This window comes from Oncorhynchus mykiss, chromosome 3, assembly GCF_013265735.2.
Source record: "Oncorhynchus mykiss isolate Arlee chromosome 3, USDA_OmykA_1.1, whole genome shotgun sequence".
In the NCBI taxonomy this organism is placed as follows: Eukaryota; Metazoa; Chordata; class Actinopteri; order Salmoniformes; family Salmonidae; genus Oncorhynchus; species Oncorhynchus mykiss.
The window spans coordinates 50,005-74,604 of NC_048567.1; the positions used below are offsets into that span (position 1 = coordinate 50,005).

Here is a 24,600-nt window from a genome sequence, read left to right on the forward strand (position 1 = left end):
CTAGCTGGTCAGTCATAATATAATAGAGACAGTAGATCTAGCTGGTCTGTCATAATATAATAGAGACATAGAGGCAGTAGATCTAGCTGGTATGTCATGATATAATAGAGACAGTAGATCTAGCTGGTCTGTCATATTATAATAGAGACAGTAGTTCTAGCTGGTCTGTCATAATATAATAGACAGTAGATCTAGCTGGTCAGTCATAATATAATAGAGACAGTAGATCTAGCTGGTCTGTCATATTATAATAGAGAAAGTAGATGTAGCTGGTCTGTCAGAATATAATAGAGACAGTAGATCAAGCTGGTCTGTCATATTATAATAGAGACAATAGATCTATATGGTCTGTCAGAATATAATAGAGACAGTAGACCTAGCTGGTCTGTCATAATATAATAGAGACAGTAGATCTAGCTGGTCAATCATAATATAGAGACAGTAGATCTAGCTGGTATGTCATAATATAATAGAGACGGTAGATCTAGCTGGTCTGTCAAAATATAATAGAGACAGTAGATGTTGCTGGTCTGTCAGAATATAATAGAGACAGTAGATCTAGCTGGTCTGTCATAATATAATAGAGACAGTAGATCTAGCTGGTCTGTCATATTATAATAGAGACAGTAGATCTAGCTGGTCTGTCATAATATAATATAGACATAGAGACATTAGATCTAGCTATACTGTCATAATATAATAGGGACAGTAGATCTAGCTGGTCTGTCATAATATCATAGAGGCATTAGATCTAGCTGGTCTGTCATATTATATAAGAGATAGTAGATCTAGCTGGTCAGTCATAATACAATAGAGAATGTAGATTTAGCTGGTCTGTCAATATAATAGAGACATAGAGGCAGTAGATCTAGCTGGTCTGTCATATTATAATAGACAGTAGATCTAGCTGGTCTGTCATAATATAATAGACAAAGTAGATCTAGCTGGTCTGTCATAATAACAGAGACAGCAGATCTAGCTGGTCTGTCATAATATAATAGAGACAGTAGATCTAGCTGGTCTGTCATAATATAATAGAGACATAGAGACAGTAGATCTAGCTGGTCTGTCATTTTATAATAGAGACAGCTGATCTAGCTGGTCTGTCATATTAGAATAGAGACAGCAGATCAAGCTGGTCTGTCATAACATAATAGAGCCAGTAGATCTAGCTGGTCTGTCAATATAATAGAGACCGTAGATCTAGCTGGTCTGTCATAATATAATAGAGACAGTAGATCTAGCTGGTCTGTCATAATATAATAGAGACATAGAGACAGTAGATCTAGCTGGTCTGTCATATTATAATAGAGACATTAGATCTAGCTGGTCTGTCATATTATAATAGAGACATTAGATCTAGCTGGTCTGTCATAAGTTAAAAGTGACATAGAGACAGTAGATCAAGCTGGTCTGTCACATATTATAATAGAGACAGTAGATCTAGCTGGTCTGTCATAATATAATAGAGACAGTAGATCTAGCTGGTCTGTCATATTATAATAGACAGTAGATCTAGCTGGTGTGTCGTAATATAATAGAGAAAGTAGATCTAGCTGGTCTGTCATAAGTTAAAAGAGACATAGAGACAGTAGATCAAGCTGGTCTGTCATATTATAATAGAGACAGTAGATCTAGCTGGTCTGTCATATTATAATAGAGAAAGTAGATCTAGCTGGTCTGTCATATTATAGAGACAGTAGATCTAGCTGGTCTGTCATAATATAATAAAGACAGTAGATCTAGCTGGTCTGTCATAATATAATAGAGACAGTAGATCTAGCTGGTCAGTCATAATATAGTAGAGACAGTAGATCTAGCTGGTCTGTCATAATATAATAGAGACAGTAGATCTAGCTGGTCTGTCAAAATATAATAGAGACAGTAGATCTAGCTGGTCTGTCAGATTATAATAGAAACAGTTGATCTAGCTGGTCTGTCATAATATAATATAGACATAGAGACATTAAATCTAGCTGGTCTGTCATAATATAATAGAGACAGTAGATCTAGCTGGTCTGTCAATATAATAGAGACATAGAGGTAGTAGATCTAGCTGGTATGTCATTATATAATAGTGACAGTAGATCAGTAGATATATATATATATATTTGCTAGCTATATTTTAAAGACTTGTTACTGACTTTTGAACACTTGTCAAACTTCTTCATTCCACTGCCTGTTTATTGATTAATAGGTAACTGAAAAAGTTGGCAAGAAAAATGTCCCTCCCAATTTCTCTGCAATGAGACTATTCGCCTGTATTGGTTGGGTATCATTTGGCTGATGTGCACATTTACATGAGTGTTTAATTTGCCTTGTTAGCCAAGTTACTGACAAGGCTTATTGGTATTCATGTTTTTGTTGTTACTGCATTTCAGGTGGAGCGGGAGTAAGATCACTAGTAAGCAGCATGCTGCAAGACCACCACAGTACCCTAGAAGTATTACAGTCAGTGCTTACTGTAATTTGAATTACCAATTTATATGCAATCCCTTCAATGAAACTAAGAAAATGTTTGGATTTTTCAGCAACATATACAGTAAATGCTAACACGGCTTTGGTGGTATAACGTACATAATGCATTTATTGTCATCTCCCTATCAGGCCACTGCATGCTGTGAGAAGGACCTGGATGGTAACACACATCTGCTTCAAGCTGCCTGCCTGAATACTGGGGCCTTCAGTAGTACCTTCTCTTTGATTACAGCAAGATTCTCCTGATATCTGTCTCATAGCCATTTAACATCTAGTGTATGTAACCACTCATTCATACGAACTGCTATGAACACAAAAACTGACTTAAATTCACTTGTCCCTGGCTATGTTTCGACAGGCAGCCCAATTCTTTTGACCAATCACATCAATCTTTTCACATCAGATCTTTAACAGCGCTGATCTCCATGGTAAGAAATGTGAACGTTCCTGATGCAAAAACAATGTTTTATCCCGGAGCTCGAATAAGTTACATTGCTAAACTGCTCCTGAATGTACCACACCAGGACATGGACATCGATTCTATCGTAGTAGGATTTCAAAAAGCTGATTGACTCTCTGCTAGACACTAACAAAATAACCATAATATCTGGCCCTGTGCCCTCTCTGAATCGTGGCATTGAACGCTTTAGCAGGATTCTTTCTCTTCACAACTGGCTACGTGATTATTGCAGCTCAATTGGTGTAACTTATTTTGACAATTTCGATACCTTTGGGGAAAAAAAACAAGTTTTATAAGGAGAGTGGGATCCACCCAAATCATTTGGGTTCCTGGATCCTTTCACAGCAAGGCTGTGTTGAGACAATTACTTATCAATGATCCAACCCCAACTCCGTTAATCCCTTCTATTGTGTCGCTGAGTTGTCATAATGCTTCGGCAAATGTACATTACACCAGGGGTGTTGGTAGACACAATGTAAGTAACCTAATTTATTTCTCTCTAACTGCCCTAAATGTCTCTGCTGATCCTACAGCTATTGTATACAGTAATCATGTGCCTATGAACCAGATTTATACTGTTAGCACTGAGCCTGTGGTCCCTAGGAGGAGGTCCACCGTGTGCAACTCACCCTGCACTAACATAAATAGCATATCTACTTCCACTAAGGTTCATAGTAAATCAATAAAAACAAGTAAGCATCCCGGAAGACAAGCTCTCAAAATAGCCCATGTTAACATACAGTTGAAGTCGGAAGTTTACATACACGTGTTTTTCAACCCCTCCACAAATTTCTTGTTAACAAATTATAGTTTTGGCAATTGTTTACAGAAAGATTATTTCACTTATATTTCACTGTATCACAATTCCAGTGTGTCAAACGTTTGCATACACTAAATTGACTGTGCATTTAAACAGTTTGGACAATTCCAGAAAATAATGTCATGGCTTTAGAAGCTTCTGATAGGCTAATTGACATAATTTGAGTCAATTGGAGGTGTACCTGTAGATGTATTTCAAATCCTACCTTCAAACACAGTGCCTTGTTGCTTGACATCATTGGAAAATCAAAATAAATCAGCCAAGACCTCAGAAAAAAATTGTAGACCTCCACAAGTCTGGTTCATCCTTGGGAGAAATTTCCAAATGCCTGAAGGTACCACATTCATCTGTACAAACAATAGTACGCAAGTATAAACAACATGGGACCAGGCAGCCGTCATACCGCTCAGGAAGGAGACGAGTTCTGTCTCCTACAGATGAACGTACTTTGGTGTGAAAAGTGCAAATCAATCCCAGAACAACAGCAAAAGACCTTCTGAAGATGCTGGAGGAAACAGGTACAAAAGTATCTATATCAAATTCAAATTACAGTAAGCACTGACTGTAATACTTCTAGGGTACTGTGGTGGTCTTGCAGCATGCTGCTTACTAGTGATCTTACTCCCGCTCCACCTGAAATGCAGTAACAACAAAAACATGAATACCAATATGCCTTGTCAGTAACTTGGCTAACAAGGCAAATTAAACACTCATGTAAATGTGCACATCAGCCAAATGATACCCAACCAATACAGGCGAATAGTCTCATTGCAGAGAAATTGGGAGGGACATTTTTCTTGCCAACTTTTTCAGTTACCTATTAATCAATAAACAGGCAGTGGAATGAAGAAGTTTGACAAGTGTTCAAAAGTCAGTAACAAGTCTTTAAAATATAGCTAGCATATTATATATATGTATATATATATATATATATATATTTCTTCTAGAAACCTAGCTAACATAAGTTACACTGCAGTGATGATGGTGGGAGTTAGCTAGCTATCTTTCCCCCAGCAGTTTAAATGTAGCTAGCTAATGGCATTCATAATCAACTTTATCAAACAGATGGTTAACTAGCAAATATATTTGTTTGTACCTCGAATATAAAGCTGCCTGATAAAGCTAGCCAGTTGATGGTAAAGGAGTTTGTCTTTTCCCCCAAAAAATCGATGCTACCAAATACTAATTGAGTGTATGTAAACTTCTCACCCACTGGGAATGTGATGAAAGAATTTCACACTCTTAAAATAAAGTGGTGATCTTAACTGACCTAACATTTTTACTATGAATTTTTACTTGGATTAAATGTCAGGAATTGTGAAAAACTGAGTTTAAATGGATTTGGCTAAGGTGTATGTAAACTTCCGACATCTCCAGTATGTAGCTTTAAAACAAAGATGTCATTGTACGCTGATGATTCATGCTTTCTTTAAATCCACAATTTTATCTAGATAATTTGTCTATCCTCTCTGGATTACAACCAATGAGAAGTGTACTATATTGCAAATTAGATCTTTAAAAATACAACTTTCACATTACCGTGTAGTTTTCCAATAAAATGGTCTGACGGTGATGTGGACATAGTCGGTATACAAATCCCGAAAGAAAGAATGTTAGTAAAGAAATTGATAAGATCTTGCTACCATGGAAAGGAAAGTACCTGTCTAATTTGGAAAGTAGTAGCCTAGGTGTTGTTGTCCATTAGTTTACTCCAATTAGGAGAGGGGTTGTAGGGTTAGAAGATAATAAAGGAAATAATAAAGGAAAGGACATTTTGTTTTACAACTAAAATATAAATGCAAATGCTGAAGCCCTTCAGTTTTATTTTAGACGACTGTATAACCATCTAGATGAATTGTCGGATCTATTTGTTTCTTTGGACCTAGAACTAGCAGCTCTGTTTTGTCTGAGTTTAAAAGTAAAAAGGTTGTCACCATCCACTCCTTATGTCTGAAACACAGACTTCCAGGGTAGGAGATTTTGGGGCTTCACCAAGTTTCATCAAAATGTACAGCTGTGTGTCGTCCGCAGATCAGTGAAAGTTGACATTGTGTTTCCAAATGACATCACCAAGAAGTAGACTCTATAGTGAAAACAATAGAGGTCCTAAAATGGAACCTTGAGGAACATCAAAACTTACAATAGATTTTTCAGAGGACAAACCATTCACAGAGACGAACTGATATCTTTCCGACAAATAGATCTAAACCAGGCAAGGAAGTATCCGTGTAGACTAATTAGGGTTTCCAATTTCTCCAAAAGAATGTGGTGATCGATGGTGTCAAAGGTGGCAATAAGGTGTATGAGCAAAGGGACACATGCAGAGCCTTGGTCTGACGTCATTAAAAGGTAATTTACCATCTTCATGTGTGCAGTCTCAGTACTATGATGGGGTCTAAAACCAGACTGGAGCGTTTCGTATATGCTATTTGTCTTCAGGAAGGCAGTCAATTGCTACACAACAGCTTTTTCTAAAATGTTTGAGAGGAATGGGAGATTCGATAGATTCTGGGATTCTGGGTGACGGTTTGGGTTTTTCAAGAGAGGCTTTATTACTGCCACTTTTAGTGAGTTTGGAACACATCGGGAAAAAAGGAAGCCATTTAATATGTTCAACATAGGAGGGCCAAGCACAGGAAGTAGCTCTTTCAGTAGTTAGTTGGAATAGGGTCTAGTAGAGGCCATGACTATTTTTGTGAATGTTTAGAGGGATACAGAATTTAAAAACGTGAGTGTCTCCATTGATCTTCGGTTCGAACAGTTCTCTGCAGACTCAGGACAACCAAGTTGTGGAGAAATACTGTCACACCCTGATCTGTTCACCAATGTTGTGCTTGTCTCCATCCCCCGCCAGGTGTCTCCCATTTGTCCCCATTATCTCCTGTTTATTTATACCTGCGTTTTCTGTTTGTCTGTTGCCATTTTGTCTTGTCCCGTGTTTCCTGTGTTTCCTGTGCTCTAGTTTGTTTTTCCTAGTCTTGCCAGTTCAGTCCTGATCCTGATCCTGCCTGCCATCCTGTACCTGCCTGACTCTGTTTTGGATTACGACTCCTTGCCTGTCTTTACTTACCGATTGTCTGCCGTCTTGTACCGGCCTGACTCTGATTTGGATTACAATGCCCCAGGGCAGTGATTGGGGACACTGCCCTGTGTAGGGTGCTGTCTTTCGAATGGGATGTTAAACGGGTGTCCTGACTCTCTGAGGTCATTAAATAATCCCATGGCATTTATCGTAAGAGTAAGGGTGTTAACCCCGGTGTCCTGGCTAAATTCCCAAATCTGGCACCTCAAACCATCACGATCACCTAATAATCCCCAGTTTACAATTGGCTCATTCATCCCCATCCTCTCCCCTGTAACTATTCCCCAGGTCGTTGCTGCAAATGAGAACGTGTTCTCAGTCAACTTACCTGGTAAAATAACGGATAAATAAAAAATAAACAACTCTTTCCCTGTCTTTACTTACCTTTTACCTGCCCTTTGTACTGTAATAAACTCTGAGGAAGAGGAAGGTATGCCGCCTCCTGTGTCTGCATCTGGGTCTTAGCCTAAGACCATGATAGTGCGAACTGGCCATGACTGACCCAGCAGACTCGGACCATCTCCGCAACGTTGTCTCCTCCAAGGAGCCACCATTGGAAGACATGAGGAGTTACTGCAAAACCTTAGTCCTGAGGGACTCCATAACCTGGCAGAACACCATGAGCATGTGTTCAATTCCGCGGATTCCCTACTAGGCAGCAAACCACAACAGTAATCCCCCAGACTCTCAGCAACCCCACCACCAGAGGTTCTTCTTCCCAGCCTACCCTGGTGTCCCGAGAACCTTGCTTATTTATCTCCTCCGGAGCACTACACTGGAGATATTGGAACCTGCCAGGCTTTTCTCTCCCAGGGCTCCCTCATCTTCGAGCTGCAGTCTGCTTTGTTTCCCTCTGACCTCTTGAAGATAGCATACCTCATGACGCTGAGGTCCGGGAAGGCTCTTGCCTGCGCTACAGAGGTGTGAGAGCAACAGTCCACCATTTGCCTCAGTCTGGAGGAGTTTGTGGCGGAGGTACGAAAAGTGTTCGATTCTCCGTTGTCGGGAGTGAGGTTGCTCATAGGCTGCTCCAGCTACGTCAAAACTCCCATAGTGTTGCAGACTATGCGGTGGATTTTTGCACGTTGGCGGCTGAGCGTGCCTGGAACCTGAAAACCCTGTTCGACACATTCCGTCACAGATTATTGGAGGAGATTAAAGATGAGCTCGTAGCCCGGGAGCTGCCGATGGACGATCAACTCCCTCATAGCCTTGACCATCCGGATCGATGGGCAGTTACGGGAACTTAGGAGGGAGAGGGAGTCAGTTCCCTGTTGCCCTCGCTCGTCCTCGATTTCCACCTCGCCTCAGAGGAATCCCGGAAATCCCCAAAGTCTACATTTCCGATTGAATCCGGTGTCACTCGAGATCTCTCAGAAATCACCAAGGGCTGTCGACTCACCTCCTGTGGAGCCCATGCAAATGGGAAGGGCTAGACTGTCTCCTGCTGAGCGCTTGCGCAGACTAAACAGCAAGAGCTGTCTGTTTTGTGGAGCTACAGGACATTTCTTATCTACCTGCCCATTAAAGGACCAGGCTCATCAGTTGGTACGAGTACACTGGTGAGCGAGAGTTTTATGGACAGTTTTATACCCTGGTGTCAAAGGGGGATATCTCCACTCAACCCCTTTCCATGCCGATGTCAGAGCACTGGATGGGTGCTATATTGGCAGAGTCTCCCACAATATGGTTCCTATCCACCTGCGAGTGTCAGGCAACCACAGCGAGTCTATTCAGTTTCTGCTCCTGGAGTTTCCTCATGTACCCATGATTTTGAGGTTCTCATGGCTCCAGAGGGCTACGGGTTCCATCATGGGTTGGAGTCCATTTTGCCATGCACATTGTCTGAAGTCGGCACAGCCTGCCCTGGGACATCTCCCTGCTGGCTTGGGTAAAGCCTTGAATCTCTGAAATAATAACATAATTATCTGGTACCAATCAAAGGTTACAGCTGTTTAAATAAACGCATCAACAACAGTTTCTCTAACTTTTTATAAACAACTGAAATGTTGACCACTTCCCCAACAACTTAGACAAAAAGTTAGAACGTACGATATCTTCATCTACTTTTCAAATCTGTTTGCAAAACAAAAATATAAATCGCCTTTTATTATTCCCGGCACAAGGTGCACCACTGTAATGATCATGCTGTTAAATCAGCTTCTTGATATGCCACACCTGTCCGGTGGATGAAATATCTTGGCAAAGGAGAAATGCTCACTAACAAGGATGTAAACAAATTTGTGCACACAATTTGAGAGAAATATGTTTTTTTGTGTGTATGGAACATTTCTGGGATCTTTTATTTTAGCTCATGAAACATGGGACCAACACTTTACATGTTGCATTAGTATTTTTGTTATTGAAACATTCGAGCTACAGATCCCAAACCAACTTTCACATGTTCAGGTTATCCTTACTTCAAATTCTTGAAAACGTTTTAAAAATATAAAGTAAAACAATATACATTTGTATTTATTAGCATAACATAACTCACCAATAGTAACTCTTGAATCTTTCAAGTGAGGTACAGCAAACCAATATAATCGCCTTTTATTATTCCCAGCACAAGGTGCACCACTGTAATATGTTCAGGCTATCCTATCTTACATCTACTTACTTCTTGAACTATACCAGTCACCACCATTACTACTGCAGACACTATCACTAGTATAACGTTTTTCATGGCCACCACAGCATTCTGCAGCGATACGCCACCCCATCAGGTTTGGGCTTAGTGGTACTATCATTTGTTTTTCAACAGTTTTTCAACAAGACAATGACCCAACACACCTCCAGGTGTGTAAGGGCTATTTGATCAAGAAGGAGAGTGATGGAGTGCTGCATCAGATGACCTGGCCTCCACAATCCCCCGACCTCAACTCAATTGAGATAGTTTGGGATGAGTCGGATCACAGAGTGAAGGAAAAGCAGCCAACAAGTTCTCAGCATATTGTAACGGTTTTGACTTGAGGTTATTATTTATAGGGGTGCCAGGTAGGTTGTGCCTACCAGAGAAAACATTGGTTTCTCCTTTTAGTTTGGGAGGGAATGAGTCCCATCTGGTCTGTCAAGTCTACACCAATACAAAGGACTTATGTAAACGTCAGGAGGGAAATCAACTTTTCATAAACCCTTAAAACATTGAAAAGAACTTCAAAAACAACTGTATTCTTTTGCGTGGGTTGTATTAGCAACATCAATGGATTACACACACATAATAATATAACACAATGAGTTCTGGTTCCTCCAGAAATGTCCTGTACCTCGGGCCTAAAAAGAGTCCAGCCCGGTAAAGGAGTTCAGTGAACTCAAGTGACTTTTGTCACGCAATGTTTGTCCGTTCATTCCGTGTAGCGTAAACTCAGTATTAAATCATACAATCAATATAACAATTTTACCACAGAACTTTAAAGCGTATCAGCTCTTACTAAGTCCTCAACTACATCTAACTACATAAATCATCACCGTATACATCATATCAAAACAAATGAAATACCGTATACAAACAAGGTGGTAGTCAGTCGGTCAGTCAGACAATCCCCAATAGATCTCCAGCGGAGAAAGGCCACGAAGAATGGAGAGGTGTAGTCCACGGACGCAAAGAGTGGATCCGATCCTGGGTAAACTCTCTCAGGCTACAAAACACACGTTTAACAGCAACAAAACAACCGGAATAGAGAAGCTTCGGGAACACATCCTCAGTCACGTCTCCATCACAAACCCCCCTTTTGCGCAGCTGATGCTGGCTATTTAATTGGGAATTAAAGGGAAAGCACCCTATTGGAAGGAGAAGCACTGAGACGGTTCAGAATAATTCAGGGCCGTCACACACCCCCTCCCCTGGAAAAAGCCGACCATTGCCCTGGAAGGCACATCTTGTTCGGGGAAACCGAGAAAGGTCTCCTCATCACTTTCCTCTACAAAAATGTTCATGACTTTTTGGAGCTCACGCTCCTCAGCCGAGGGGTAACAGGCCTTAAGGCGTGAGACATGGACAACGCGCATATCTTCACCTGTGTCCTCTTTCACCACTCGGTAGTTCAAAGGGCCCATCTGCTCCACAATCCTATATGGTCCTTGCCATTTAGGAGCGAGCTTGGCAGAGAAGAATTGTTCAGCTTTCGAGTAAGGATGAGAGCGAAGCCATACCCGATCACGAAGCTGAAACTGCATGTCTCGTCTGTTCTTATCATAATTTCTCTTCTGCTTGAGTCGAGCCTGGATCATGTTCTTTGAGACTCTCAAGTCATGGAGATGGACTACCTGGTCATAGCAAGCAGCGTCTGGAGTAAGCTGCTGGGGCTGTAGCACCATATCCAAGGGTCCTCGGAGGGGACGACTTAGGTTCAGCTCTGCAGGTGTGACTCCAGTGGACTCTTGCACAGCAGAATTCAGGGCAAATCGAAACTCGTGAAGGTGCTTGTCCCAGTGTTTGTGCTGGGTCCCTACATAGGAAGCAATCATTGTCTTCAAGGTTCGATTTACTCTCTCAGTGAGATTGGTCTGTGGGTGATAGGCCGTGGTCAACTTCTGTCTCAGGTTCCATCTTTGGCAGGTCTCCTCAAAGAGATCAGAGACAAATTGGGAACCTCGATCAGACAGGATGTAATCAGGCACTCCCCAGCGAGTCAGGATCTCTTTCGTAAGGATGTTAGAGACGGTCCTTGCTGTGGCCTGACGCAGGGAAAAGAGTTCCACCCACTTTGAATAATAATCAACAAACACAAGCATGTACACATTCTGATTGGAGCTTCTAGGAAATGGACCCATCAAATCCACTCCTAGCATTTCCCAAGGTCGGGTAACCACCATTTGCTGCAACTTGCCAGCAGGCTTTCTACCTTCTGGTTTGTACATTTGACAAATCTGACAGTTTCGGATGTGTGACTTCACATCCATGCTCAGATGTGGCCAGTACAGTAACGCTTGCAACCGCTTGTAGGTTTTGAACCTGCCCAAATGACCAGCTAATGGGTCTTCATGGAAATGTTGAAGCAGTTGTAGGCGTAGAGTTTCAGGTATGTACAATTGGTAGAGGGTTCTGTGAGGTAGTTGTACAACACGGTAGACTTTGTCTTCCATGATGGTCAGCTTTGTGGTAGGATTGACCATCTTTTCTCCATCTTCCAGGATAGTCTGGTACAAAGCCTGTACTTCTGGATCATCCTGTTGGGCTTTCCATATGGTCTCATCAGAGATGGGAAAGTCTGTTTTGGGCGAGTCTCGACTGCTTGACAGGACAGTAGCACATGTAAAATGAGGGCCACCGTTATCACAAGCAGGAGCCCTGGATAAGGCATCTGGAACAGTGTTGTATTTTCCTTTCCTGTATTCTACTGCAAAGGTGAACTCTTGCAACCGTAGAGCCCATCTTATGAGTCTGGTGCTTGGTTTGTTGGTCTTGAACACCCACACAAGGGAGGAATGGTCAGTGACCACAGTGAAGTCCTTCCCTCCAGGTAGTACCTCCACTTTTCCAAAGCCCAGACAACTGCAAGGCACTCTTGCTCGGTTGTGGAGTAGTTCCGTTCTGCTCCATTCAATGTCCGACTGGCAAACGCTGGCACTTCTTCAGTGCCAAGTCCAGTCTGTTGGACTAGGACAGCACCAAGTCCAACATCACTTGCATCAGTGTAAACAACAAAAGGGGAATCAAAGTTGGGATGACCTAAAATGGGAGGTGTGACGAGGTGTCGTTTCAGGGTTTCAAAGGAGGTCTGGCACTCTGCCGTCCATAGGAATTTCACTCCTTTTCGCTTCAACGCGTTGAGGGGTTCTGCCACCTGGGAGAAGTTCGACACAAACTGATGGTACCATCCAGCCATCCCAAGGAACCGTTGAAGGGCCTTGAGTGTGGTTGGCACAGGAAAATCTTGTACCGCCTTGGTCTTTTCAGGATCCACATGAATGCTGTCGAAAGACACAATATGGCCAAGGAACTTCAGGGAAGTTTGGCAGAAGTTGCTCTTCTTCATATTCACGGTCAGACCAGCTTCTCTTAGCTTGTCCAACACTGCTTGAAGATCTTGAAAGTGTTGTTCTCTGTTCTGGGAGTAGATAATTATATCGTCCAGGTAGACGAAACAGATCTTCCCTTTGAGCTCACCTAACGCAATCTCCATCAGTCTTTGGAAAGTGGCAGGTGCATTCTTTAATCCAAAAGGCATCACCTTAAAGGAAAACAAGCCCTCAGCACAGACAAAAGCAGTCTTGTCCTTGCTTTCCTGGTCCATCTCAACTTGCCAATAACCACTATTGAGGTCAAGGGTAGTGAACACAACAGCGCCAGACAATGACTCCAGGATCTCGTGGATGGTAGGAAGAGGATAGGCATCAGTCTGGGAAACATTGTTGGTCTTCCTATAGTCCACACAAAATCTAAGACCACCAGTCCTTTTTGGGATGAGGACAACAGGAGCAGCCCAAGGAGAGGAGGAATGTTCTATTATATCTTGTGTTAACATATCATTAATGAGTCCCTTTTGGATGATTAGCTTCGCTGGGGACAAACGATATGGCTTTTGCTTGATCGGCATTTCCTGTGTAAGGAATATTTTGTGCTTCAGGAGCCCGGTGCGTCCTAGCCTTGAAGTACATACATCAGCATTATTCTGCAGCTGTTCCAACAGCCTTAACTCCTCTGGATGTTCCAGCTGAGCTCTTCTTACAGCCTGTAAAAGGAGATCGTCAGAAGGATTATCAAGGGTTAGTGGTAACGGAGCAACGGCAGAGAAGACTGCCACATTTGAACCCCAATCATGTAACTTCGTAGCTTCTGATTGGAAGAAATGCTTCTTGCTCGGATTGTATGGAAACCAGTAGCAATTGTGTGCGATATCAATCTGGACACCACTGAAGTACATGAAATCAATTCCCAACACGACAGGAAAAGCAAGGTTCTTGGTTTGTAGGATAACCGAAGGAATCATATAGGAGCGGTTACACAGGCGGAACTCTACCTCACTCCATCCAAGTGGTCGTTTAGCCTCACCATCAGCCAGATAGAGTGGACCTTCTGTCCACGGCTTCAAGTTGTATTGCGGACCTTTAACCTCCTTCCACAGTTTCTCATTGAGCAGTGTGTAGGATGACCCGGTGTCCAGGATGGCTCTTCCTGTCCATGGGCCTCTGGATGTCGATGGGGGGGGCGTAGGCAGTGACTCTTGGGATTTCAGCTCTGGTTAAAGCACCCAGAGAAGGATGGTCATTCCTGCGAAGAGAGTTAGGTGTGTTGGCCTGTTGTGATTTGTGGTTTCTGGAAGGGTTTTCTTGATACGGTCTTGGACATGTAGCTGAAGAATGTCCCTTTTGGTTACATCTCCAACAGAACATGAGAGGGGTCTTGGCTGGAGACTCTAGCTGTTGTTGATGGTCTGTCTTGGGTAACTGTTTGGGTGTCTGTTTCTTTCTTTGGTCATATTGCTGTTGGCATTCTCTGTCCTTCTCAAACTGCTGTCCCAAGCGAACCAGTCCATCGACAGTGGTGACTCGTTCTCGGAGTTGACTGGCTAGTAGTGGGTTGATGTTCTTCAAAATCAATTTAATGACCTCTTCCTCCTCAATGCCAGGTTTCCACCTTCTGCACAGGGAGTGGTAACCGTATGCAAAGTCACGGATACCCTCTTTCTCGCTTTGCACTCGATTCCTGACTCTGTCTGCCAGCTCATCTGTGTAGTCCTCAGACAGAAATGCAGAGGAAAACTTGGCCTCAAAGTCAGCCCAGGAGGTAGTGGTGAGACGTGCCACATCCCACCAGTCTCGAGCTGTCCCATGCAACACATTCCTCAATGTGGCAAGGAGTTCTTCGTCAGCCAGGGGATTGAGGGCAAGAAAGTCACGACATCTTTCTAGGTACATTAGCGGATCCGGACTGTCATCTTTTTTCCCAAAGGTGGGAAATTGCAATTTAATGTGCATCGCCCCCACATGACGTCTACTCAATTCACCATGAACAAACGAGCTAGGAGGGATTGAGGAAGTAGAGGGGGAGGGCGTTATCGGACAATGAAAATTAACACCAGGATGCATGGTGGATTGCATCCTGCAAGGGGTGGTTGTAGCATGGCCTTGTCTTGGCTCTTCAGAGGTGCCAGCTTGGCCCTCAGTGGTCTGAACAGAAGTGGACACTAGAGAAACTCTGTGTAAGGAGTTGTGCCTAATGGAGGCCATGTCCACAGACACGTCCTCCAACATTTTAATACAATTAGAGAGCTCTGTTTGCAAGTGGTCTACAGTGTTAACCATGGGAGAAAAAACAGAATTAACGTCCTTGAGGACCTCAGTGTGATGATGTTGCAGGCGCCATTGGAGAGTGGCAGTGAGTTGGTTTCGTTGGTAGTCAAACTGCCTGTCCATGGCACCAGTAATTTCCCGTCTTCCACTCTCACTGAGCTCTGTCAGTGTGTGGGTTAGAGTGTTCAGTGAGTTTCTGAATTCCATTGCACTCTGTTGTTGCTCTTCCCTCAGACATTTGAATTTATCGTGGATAAGAGTTTGGAGATGTTGTTGAGTCCGACGAATATCAAGGATGTCACCTTGAAGTTGTAAAACTACAACCTCTGGAGATAAACCAGACAATGGAGGAAGATTGGGTGTCAGATGGAGGGCTGGCTCAGTACTTTCACACAGATCCATGTCAATAAGTGAGTAACTGGTTAGACCTCCTGTGGCCTGTGGTCCAGACCGAGCATTCAGATTCCCAGGGCTCTGGCCCAAATCAACTCCATTATCTCCATTCCCATTATGATTTGTGTTGTCAGCTTGATGGTCAGAATGGCCCTGTGTATTCCCATTGACAGGTATGAAATGGATGAGCACATTATCTTGGGGTGAATCCATTGTTTTAATTCCACACAAAATATTTGCTTTGGTTAGTTCTCAATGTTGAGCTGTCCCATCTGGGGTGCCATTTTTTATGTAACGGTTTTGACTTGAGGTTATTATTTATAGGGGTGCCAGGTAGGTTGTGCCTACCAGAGAAAACATTGGTTTCTCCTTTTAGTTTGGGAGGGAATGAGTCCCATCTGGTCTGTCAAGTCTACACCAATACAAAGGACTTATGTAAACGTCAGGAGGGAAATCAACTTTTCATAAACCCTTAAAACATTGAAAAGAACTTCAAAAACAACTGTATTCTTTTGCGTGGGTTGTATTAGCAACATCAATGGATTACACACACATAATAATATAACACAATGAGTTCTGGTTCCTCCAGAAATGTCCTGTACCTCGGGCCTAAAAAGAGTCCAGCCCGGTAAAGGAGTTCAGTGAACTCAAGTGACTTTTGTCACGCAATGTTTGTCCGTTCATTCCGTGTAGCGTAAACTCAGTATTAAATCATACAATCAATATAACAATTTTACCACAGAACTTTAAAGCGTATCAGCTCTTATTAAGTCCTCAACTACATCTAACTACATAAATCATCACCGTATACATCATATCAAAACAAATGAAATACCGTATACAAAAAAGGTGGTAGTCAGTCGGTCAGTCAGACAATCCGCCAATAGCCACGGACGCAAAGAGTGGATCCGATCCTGGGTAAACTCTCTCAGGCTACAAAACACACGTTTAACAGCAACAAAACAACCGGAATAGAGAAGCTTCGGGAACACATCCTCAGTCACGTCTCCATTGCGCAGCTGATGCTGACTATTTAATTGGGAATTAAAGAGAAAGCACCCTATTGGAAGGAGAAGCACTGAGACGGTTCAGAATAATTCAGGGCCGTCACAATATGTGGGAACTCCTTCAAGACTGTTGAAAAAGCATTCCAGGTGAAACTCGTTGAGAGAATGCCAACACAACTGATTGGCTCAAACGCATTAAGAAGGTACGAAATTCCACAAATTAACTTTGAAGAAGGCACACCTGTTAATTGAAATGCATTCCATGTGACTATCTCATGAAGCTGGTTGAAAGAATGCCAAGAGTGTGCAAATCTGTCATCATGCCACAGGGTGGTTATTTGAATAATCTCAAATATATTTTGATTTGTTTAACACTTTTTTGGTTACTACATGATTCCATATGTGTTATGTCATAGTTTGATGTCTTCATTATTATTCTACAATGTAGAAAATAGTAATACTAAGAAAAACCCTTTAATGAGTAGGTGTTCTAAAACTTTTAACCGGTAGAGTATTTCATTCATTATTATTTTTGATAATCTATAATGACTACATTAGTTAAATTAACTTCATTAATTATAATATTTGATCACTATGATGACTACAATAATTACAATTAGAGTGACTGATCATCTATGATGACTCTAATATTTGCATTAGTATGTTTGGTCATTTATGATGTTTGCAATAGTTACATTTTTATGTTTTATAATTTATGAATCCTACAATAGTTAACCTTAAAATATGTTTATGTTTAATAATCTATGACTACAATAGTTAACCCTAATCCATTATTATGTTTAATAATCTATGACTACAATAGTTAACCCTAATCCATTATTATGTTGAATAATCTATGACTACAATAGTTAACCCTAATCCATTATTATGTTTAATAATCTATGACTACAATAGTTAACCCTAATCCATTATTATGTTTAATAATATATGACTACAATAGTTAACCCTAATCCATTATTATGTTTAATAATCTATGACTACAATAGTTAACCCTAACCCATTATAATGTTTAATAATCTATGACTACAATAGTTAACCCTAATCCATTATTATGTTTAATAATCTATGACTACAATAGTTAACCCTAACCCATTATTATGTTTAATAATCTATGACTACAATAGTTAACCCTAATCCATTATTATGTTTAATAATCTATGACTACAATAGTTAACCCTAACCCATTATTATGTTTAATAATATATGACTACAATAGTTAACAATAATCCATTATTATGTTTAATAATCTATGACTACAATAGTTAACCCTAATCCATTATTATGTTTAATAATCTATGACTACAATAGTTAACCCTAACCCATTATTATGTTTAATAATCCATGACTACAATAGTTAACCCTAATCCATTATTATGTTTAATAATCCATGACTACAATAGTTAACCCTAACCCATTATTATGTTTAATAATATATGACTACAATAGTTAACCCTAATCCATTATTATGTTTAATAATCTATGACTACAATAGTTCGAATTAGAGAAAGACTGTATGAAATCAAAGCAAATATATGTTTTCCTAATTTCTCTTTTCATTTCAAAAAGTAAAAGAACAGAAAAAATAGGAAAATCTGAACGTTTCCCCATCAGCTGTGGTGTTGTTTTCCAGACCCTAACCCTTCCAGTGAGTCTGATGTTTAGTGGTAGTGACATGGAGGTCAGTTGTTCCAGGATAGGATCCTCTGAACGTTTCCCCATCAGCTGTGGTGTTGTTTTCCAGACCCCAACCCTCCCAGTGAGTCTGATGTTTAGTGGTAGTGACATGGAGGTCAGTTGTTCCAGGATAGGAACCTCTGAACGTTTCCCCATCAGCTGTGGTGTTGTTTTCCAGACCCTAACCCTAACCCTTCCAGTGAGTCTGATGTTTAGTGGTAGTGACATGGAGGTCAGTTGTTCCAGGATAGGATCCTCTGAACGTTTCCCCATCAGCTGTGGTGTTGTTTTCCAGACCCTAACCCTTCCAGTGAGTCTGATGTTTAGTGGTAGTGATATGGAGGTCAGTTGTTCCAGGATAGGAACCTCTGAACGTTTCCACATCAGCTGTGGTGTTGTTTTCCAGACCCTAACCCTTCCAGTGAGTCTGATGTTTAGTGGTAGTGATATGGAGGTCAGTTGTTCCAGGATAGGAACCTCTGAACGTTTCCCCATCAGCTGTGGTGTTGTTTTCCAGACCCTAACCCTAACCCTCCCAGTGAGTCTGATGTTTAGTGGTAGTGACATGGAGGTCAGTTGTTCCAGGATAGGAACCTCTGAACGTTTCCCCATCAGCTGTGGTGTTGTTTTCCAGACCCTAACCCTAACCCTTCCAGTGAGTCTGATGTTTAGTGGTAGTGACATGGAGGTCAGTTGTTCCAGGATAGGAACCTCTGAACGTTTCCCCATCAGCTGTGGTGTTGTTTTCCAGACCCTAACCCTAACCCTTCCAGTGAGTCTGATGTTTAGTGGTAGTGACATGGAGGTCAGTTGTTCCAGGATAGGAACCTCTGAACGTTTCCCCATCAGCTGTGGTGTTGTTTTCCAGACCCCAACCCTTCCAGTGAGTCTGATGTTTAGTGGTAGTGATATGGAGGTCAGTTGTTCCAGGATAGGAACCTCTGAACGTTTCCCCATCAGCTGTGGTGTTGTTTTCCAGACCCTAACCCTAACCCTTCCAGTGAGTCTGATGTTTAGTGGTAGTGACATGGAGGTCAGTTGTTCCAGGATAGGAACCTCTGAACGTTTCCCCATCAGCTGTGGTGTTGTTTTCCAGACCCTAACCCTAACCCTTCCAGTGAGTCTGATGTTTAGTGGTAGTGACATGGAGGTCAGTTGTTCCAGGATAGGAACCTCTGAACGTTTCCCCATCAGCTGTGGTGTTGTTTTCCAGACCCTAACCCTAACCCTCCCAGTGAGTCTGATGTTTAGTGGTAGTGACATGGAGGTCAGTTGTTCCAGGATAGGAACCTCTGAACGTTTCCCCATCAGCTGTGGTGTTGTTTTCCAGACCCTAACCCTAACCCTTCCAGTGAGTCTGATGTTTAGTGGTAGTGACATGGAGGTCAGTTGTTCCAGGATAGGAACCTCTGAACGTTTCCCCATCAGCTGTGGTGTTGTTTTCCAGACCCTAACCCTAACCCTTCCAGTGAGTCTGATGTTTAGTGGTAGTGACATGGAGGTCAGTTGTTCCAGGATAGGAACCTCTGAACGTTTCCCCATCAGCTGTGGTGTTGTTTTCCAGACCCCAACCCTTCCAGTGAGTCTGATGTTTAGTGGTAGTGATATGGAGGTCAGTTGTTCCAGGATAGGAACCTCTGAACGTTTCCCCATCATCTGTGGTGTTGTTTTCCAGACCCTAACCCTAACCCTTCCAGTGAGTCTGATGTTTAGTGGTAGTGACATGGAGGTCAGTTGTTCCAGGATAGGAACCTCTGAACGTTTCCCCATCAGCTGTGGTGTTGTTTTCCAGACCCTAACCCTAACCCTTCCAGTGAGTCTGATGTTTAGTGGTAGTGACATGGAGGTCAGTTGTTCCAGGATAGGAACCTCTGAACGTTTCCCCATCAGCTGTGGTGTTGTTTTCCAGACCCCAACCCTTCCAGTGAGTCTGATGTTTAGTGGTAGTGATATGGAGGTCAGTTGTTCCAGGATAGGAACCTCTGAACGTTTCCCCATCAGCTGTGGTGTTGTTTTCCAGACCCTAACCCTAACCCTTCCAGTGAGTCTGATGTTTAGTGGTAGTGACATGGAGGTCAGTTGTTCCAGGATAGGAACCTCTGAACGTTTCCCCATCAGCTGTGGTGTTGTTTTCCAGACCCTAACCCTAACCCTCCCAGTGAGTCTGATGTTTAGTGGTAGTGACATGGAGGTCAGTTGTTCCAGGATAGGAACCTCTGAACGTTTCCACATCAGCTGCGGTGTTGTTTTCCAGACCCTAACACTAACCCTCCCAGTGAGTCTGATGTTTAGTGGTAGTGACATGGAGGTCAGTTGTTCCAGGATAGGAACCTCTGAACGTTTCCCCATCAGCTGCGGTGTTGTTTTCCAGACCCTAACCCTAACCCTTCCAGTGAGTCTGATGTTTAGTGGTAGTGACATGGAGGTCAGTTGTTCCAGGATAGGAACCTCTGAACATTTCCCCATCTGCTGTGGTGTTGTTTTCCAGACCCTAACCCTTCCAGTGAGTCTGATGTTTAGTGGTAGTGACATGGAGGTCAGTTGTTCCAGGATAGGATCCTCTGAACATTTCCCCATCAGCTGTGGTGTTGTTTTCCAGACCCTAACCCTAACCCTTCCAGTGAGTCTGATGTTTAGTGGTAGTGACATGGAGGTCAGTTGTTCCAGGATAGGAACCTCTGAACGTTTCCCCATCAGCTGTGGTGTTGTTTTCCAGACCCTAACCCTAACCCTTCCAGTGAGTCTGATGTTTAGTGGTAGTGACATGGAGGTCAGTTGTTCCAGGATAGGAACCTCTGAACGTTTCCCCATCAGCTGTGGTGTTGTTTTCCAGACCCCAACCCTTCCAGTGAGTCTGATGTTTAGTGGTAGTGATATGGAGGTCAGTTGTTCCAGGATAGGAACCTCTGAACGTTTCCCCATCAGCTGTGGTGTTGTTTTCCAGACCCTAACCCTAACCCTTCCCGTGAGTCTGATGTTTAGTGGTAGTGACATGGAGGTCAGTTGTTCCAGGATAGGATCCTCTGAACGTTTCCCCATCAGCTGTGGTGTTGTTTTCCAGACCCTAACCCTTCCAGTGAGTCTGATGTTTAGTGGTAGTGATATGGAGGTCAGTTGTTCCAGGATAGGAACCTCTGAACGTTTCCCCATCAGCTGTGGTGTTGTTTTCCAGACCCTAACCCTAACCCTTCCAGTGAGTCTGATGTTTAGTGGTAGTGACATGGAGGTCAGTTGTTCCAGGATAGGAACCTCTGAACGTTTCCCCATCAGCTGTGGTGTTGTTTTCCAGACCCTAACCCTAACCCTTCCAGTGAGTCTGATGTTTAGTGGTAGTGACATGGAGGTCAGTTGTTCCAGGATAGGAACCTCTGAACGTTTCCCCATTAGCTGTGGTGTTGTTTTCCAGACCCCAACCCTTCCAGTGAGTCTGATGTTTAGTGGTAGTGACATGGAGGTCAGTTGTTCCAGGATAGGAACCTCTGAACGTTTCCCCATCAGCTGTGGTGTTGTTTTCCAGACCCTAACCCTAACCCTTCCAGTGAGTCTGATGTTTAGTGGTAGTGACATGGAGGTCAGTTGTTCCAGGATAGGAACCTCTGAACGTTTCCCCATCAGCTGTGGTGTTGTTTTCCAGACCCTAACCCTAACCCTCCCAGTGAGTCTGATGTTTAGTGGTAGTGACATGGAGGTCAGTTGTTCCAGGATAGGAACCTCTGAACGTTTCCACATCAGCTGCGGTGTTGTTTTCCAGACCCTAACACTAACCCTCCCAGTGAGTCTGATGTTTAGTGGTAGTGACATGGAGGTCAGTTGTTCCAGGATAGGAACCTCTGAACGTTTCCCCATCAGCTGCGGTGTTGTTTTCCAGACCCTAACCCTAACCCTTCCAGTGAGTCTGATGTTTAGTGGTAGTGACATGGAGGTCAGTTGTTCCAGGATAGGATCCTCTGAACATTTCCCCATCAGCTGTGGTGTTGTTTTCCAGACCCTAACCCTTCCAGTGAGTCTGATGTTTAGTGGTAGTGATATGGAGGTCAGTTGTTCCAGGATAGGAACCTCTGAACGTTTCCCCATCAGCTGCGGTGTTGTTGTCCAGACCCTAACCCTAACCCTTCCAGTGAGTCTGATGTTTAGTGGTAGTGACATGGAGGTCAGTTGTTCCAGGATAGGATCCTCTGAACGTTTCCCCATCAGCTGTGGTGTTGTTTTCCAGACCCTAACCCTTCCAGTGAGTCTGATGTTTAGTGGTAGTGATATGGAGGTCAGTTGTTCCAGGATAGGAACCTCTGAACGTTTCCCCATCAGCTGTGGTGTTGTTTTCCAGACCCTAACCCTAACCCTTCCAGTGAGTCTGATGTTTAGTGGTAGTGACATGGAGGTCAGTTGTTCCAGGATAGGAACCTCTGAACGTTTCCCCATCAGCTGTGGTGTTGTTTTCCAGACCCTAACCCTAACCCTCCCAGTGAGTCTGATGTTTAGTGGTAGTGACATGGAGGTCAGTTGTTCCAGGATAGGAACCTCTGAACGTTTCCCCATCAGCTGTGGTGTTGTTTTCCAGACCCTAACCCTAACCCTCCCAGTGAGTCTGATGTTTAGTGGTAGTGACATGGAGGTCACTTGTTCCAGGATAGGAACCTCTGAACGTTTCCCCATCAGCTGTGGTGTTGTTTTCCAGACCCTAACCCTAACCCTTCCAGTGAGTCTGATGTTTAGTGGTAGTGACATGGAGGTCAGTTGTTCCAGGATAGGAACCTCTGAACGTTTCCCCATCAGCTGTGGTGTTGTTTTCCAGACCCTAACCCTTCCAGTGAGTCTGATGTTTAGTGGTAGTGATATGGAGGTCAGTTGTTCCAGGATAGGAACCTCTGAACGTTTCCCCATCAGCTGTGGTGTTGTTTTCCAGACCCTAACCCTCCCAGTGAGTCTGATGTTTAGTGGTAGTGATATGGAGGTCAGTTGTTCCAGGATAGGAACCTCTGAACGTTTCCCCATCAGCTGTGGTGTTGTTTTCCAGACCCTAACCCTAACCCTCCCAGTGAGTCTGATGTTTAGTGGTAGTGACATGGAGGTCAGTTGTTCCAGGATAGGAACCTCTGAACGTTTCCCCATCAGCTGTGGTGTTGTTTTCCAGACCCTAACCCTAACCCTCCCAGTGAGTCTGATGTTTAGTGGTAGTGACATGGAGGTCAGTTGTTCCAGGATAGGAACCTCTGAACGTTTCCACATCAGCTGTGGTGTTGTTTTCCAGACCCTAACCCTTCCAGTGAGTCTGACGTTTAGTGGTAGTGACATGGAGGTCAGTTGTTCCAGGATAGGATCCTCTGAACGTTTCCCCATCAGCTGTGGTGTTGTTTTCCAGACCCTAACCCTTCCAGTGAGTCTGATGTTTAGTGGTAGTGACATGGAGGTCAGTTGTTCCAGGATAGGAACCTCTGAACGTTTCCCCATCAGCTGTGGTGTTGTTTTCCAGACCCTAACCCTTCCAGTGAGTCTGATGTTTAGTGGTAGTGATATGGAGGTCAGTTGTTCCAGGATAGGAACCTCTGAACGTTTCCACATCAGCTGTGGTGTTGTTTTCCAGACCCTAACCCTAACCCTCCCAGTGAGTCTGATGTTTAGTGGTAGTGATATGGAGGTCAGTTGTTCCAGGATAGGAACCTCTGAACGTTTCCCCATCAGCTGTGGTGTTGTTTTCCAGACCCTAACCCTAACCCTCCCAGTGAGTCTGATGTTTAGTGGTAGTGACATGGAGTACAGTTGTTCCAGGATAGGAACCTCTGAACGTTTCCCCATCAGCTGTGGTGTTGTTTTCCAGACCCTAACCCTAACCCTCCCAGTGAGTCTGATGTTTAGTGGTAGTGACATGGAGGTCAGTTGTTCCAGGATAGGAACCTCTGAACGTTTCCCCATCAGCTGTGGTGTTGTTTTCCAGACCCTAACCCTAACCCTCCCAGTGAGTCTGATGTTTAGTGGTAGTGACATGGAGGTCAGTTGTTCCAGGATAGGAACCTCTGAACGTTTCCACATCAGCTGTGGTGTTGTTTTCCAGACCCTAACCCTTCCAGTGAGTCTGACGTTTAGTGGTAGTGACATGGAGGTCAGTTGTTCCAGGATAGGATCCTCTGAACGTTTCCACATCAGCTGTGGTGTTGTTTTCCAGACCCTAACCCTAACCCTTCCAGTGAGTCTGATGTTTAGTGGTAGTGACATGGAGGTCAGTTAATCCAGGATAGGAACCTCTGAACGTTTCCACATCAGCTGTGGTGTTGTTTTCCAGACCCTAACCCTTCCAGTGAGTCTGATGTTTAGTGGTAGTGACATGGAGGTCAGTTGTTCCAGGATAGGATCCTCTGAACGTTTCCACATCAGCTGTGGTGTTGTCTTTCAGATGTTATTTTGTTTTCCTGCAGAACAGCTTGCAATGAAAAAT

The 24,600-nt window shown here is 43.2% G+C and overlaps 1 protein-coding gene across 1 annotated transcript; it reads right to left on the reverse strand.

Annotated features, from left to right (window-relative positions):
* Positions 1-13,911: 13,911 nt before the first annotated feature.
* Positions 13,912-24,549, reverse strand: LOC118964342. Its single transcript, XM_036975416.1, has 7 exons — positions 24,450-24,549; positions 20,847-24,227; positions 20,544-20,618; positions 19,965-20,081; positions 19,620-19,736; positions 18,072-19,040; positions 13,912-14,952 (listed from the first exon to the last, which is right to left on the reverse strand). The coding sequence occupies exons 1-7, from the start codon at positions 24,534-24,536 to the stop codon at positions 13,912-13,914; spliced, it is 5,787 nt and encodes a 1,928-aa protein (XP_036831311.1). The 5' UTR covers positions 24,537-24,549.
* Between the last annotated feature and the right edge of the window lie 51 nt (positions 24,550-24,600).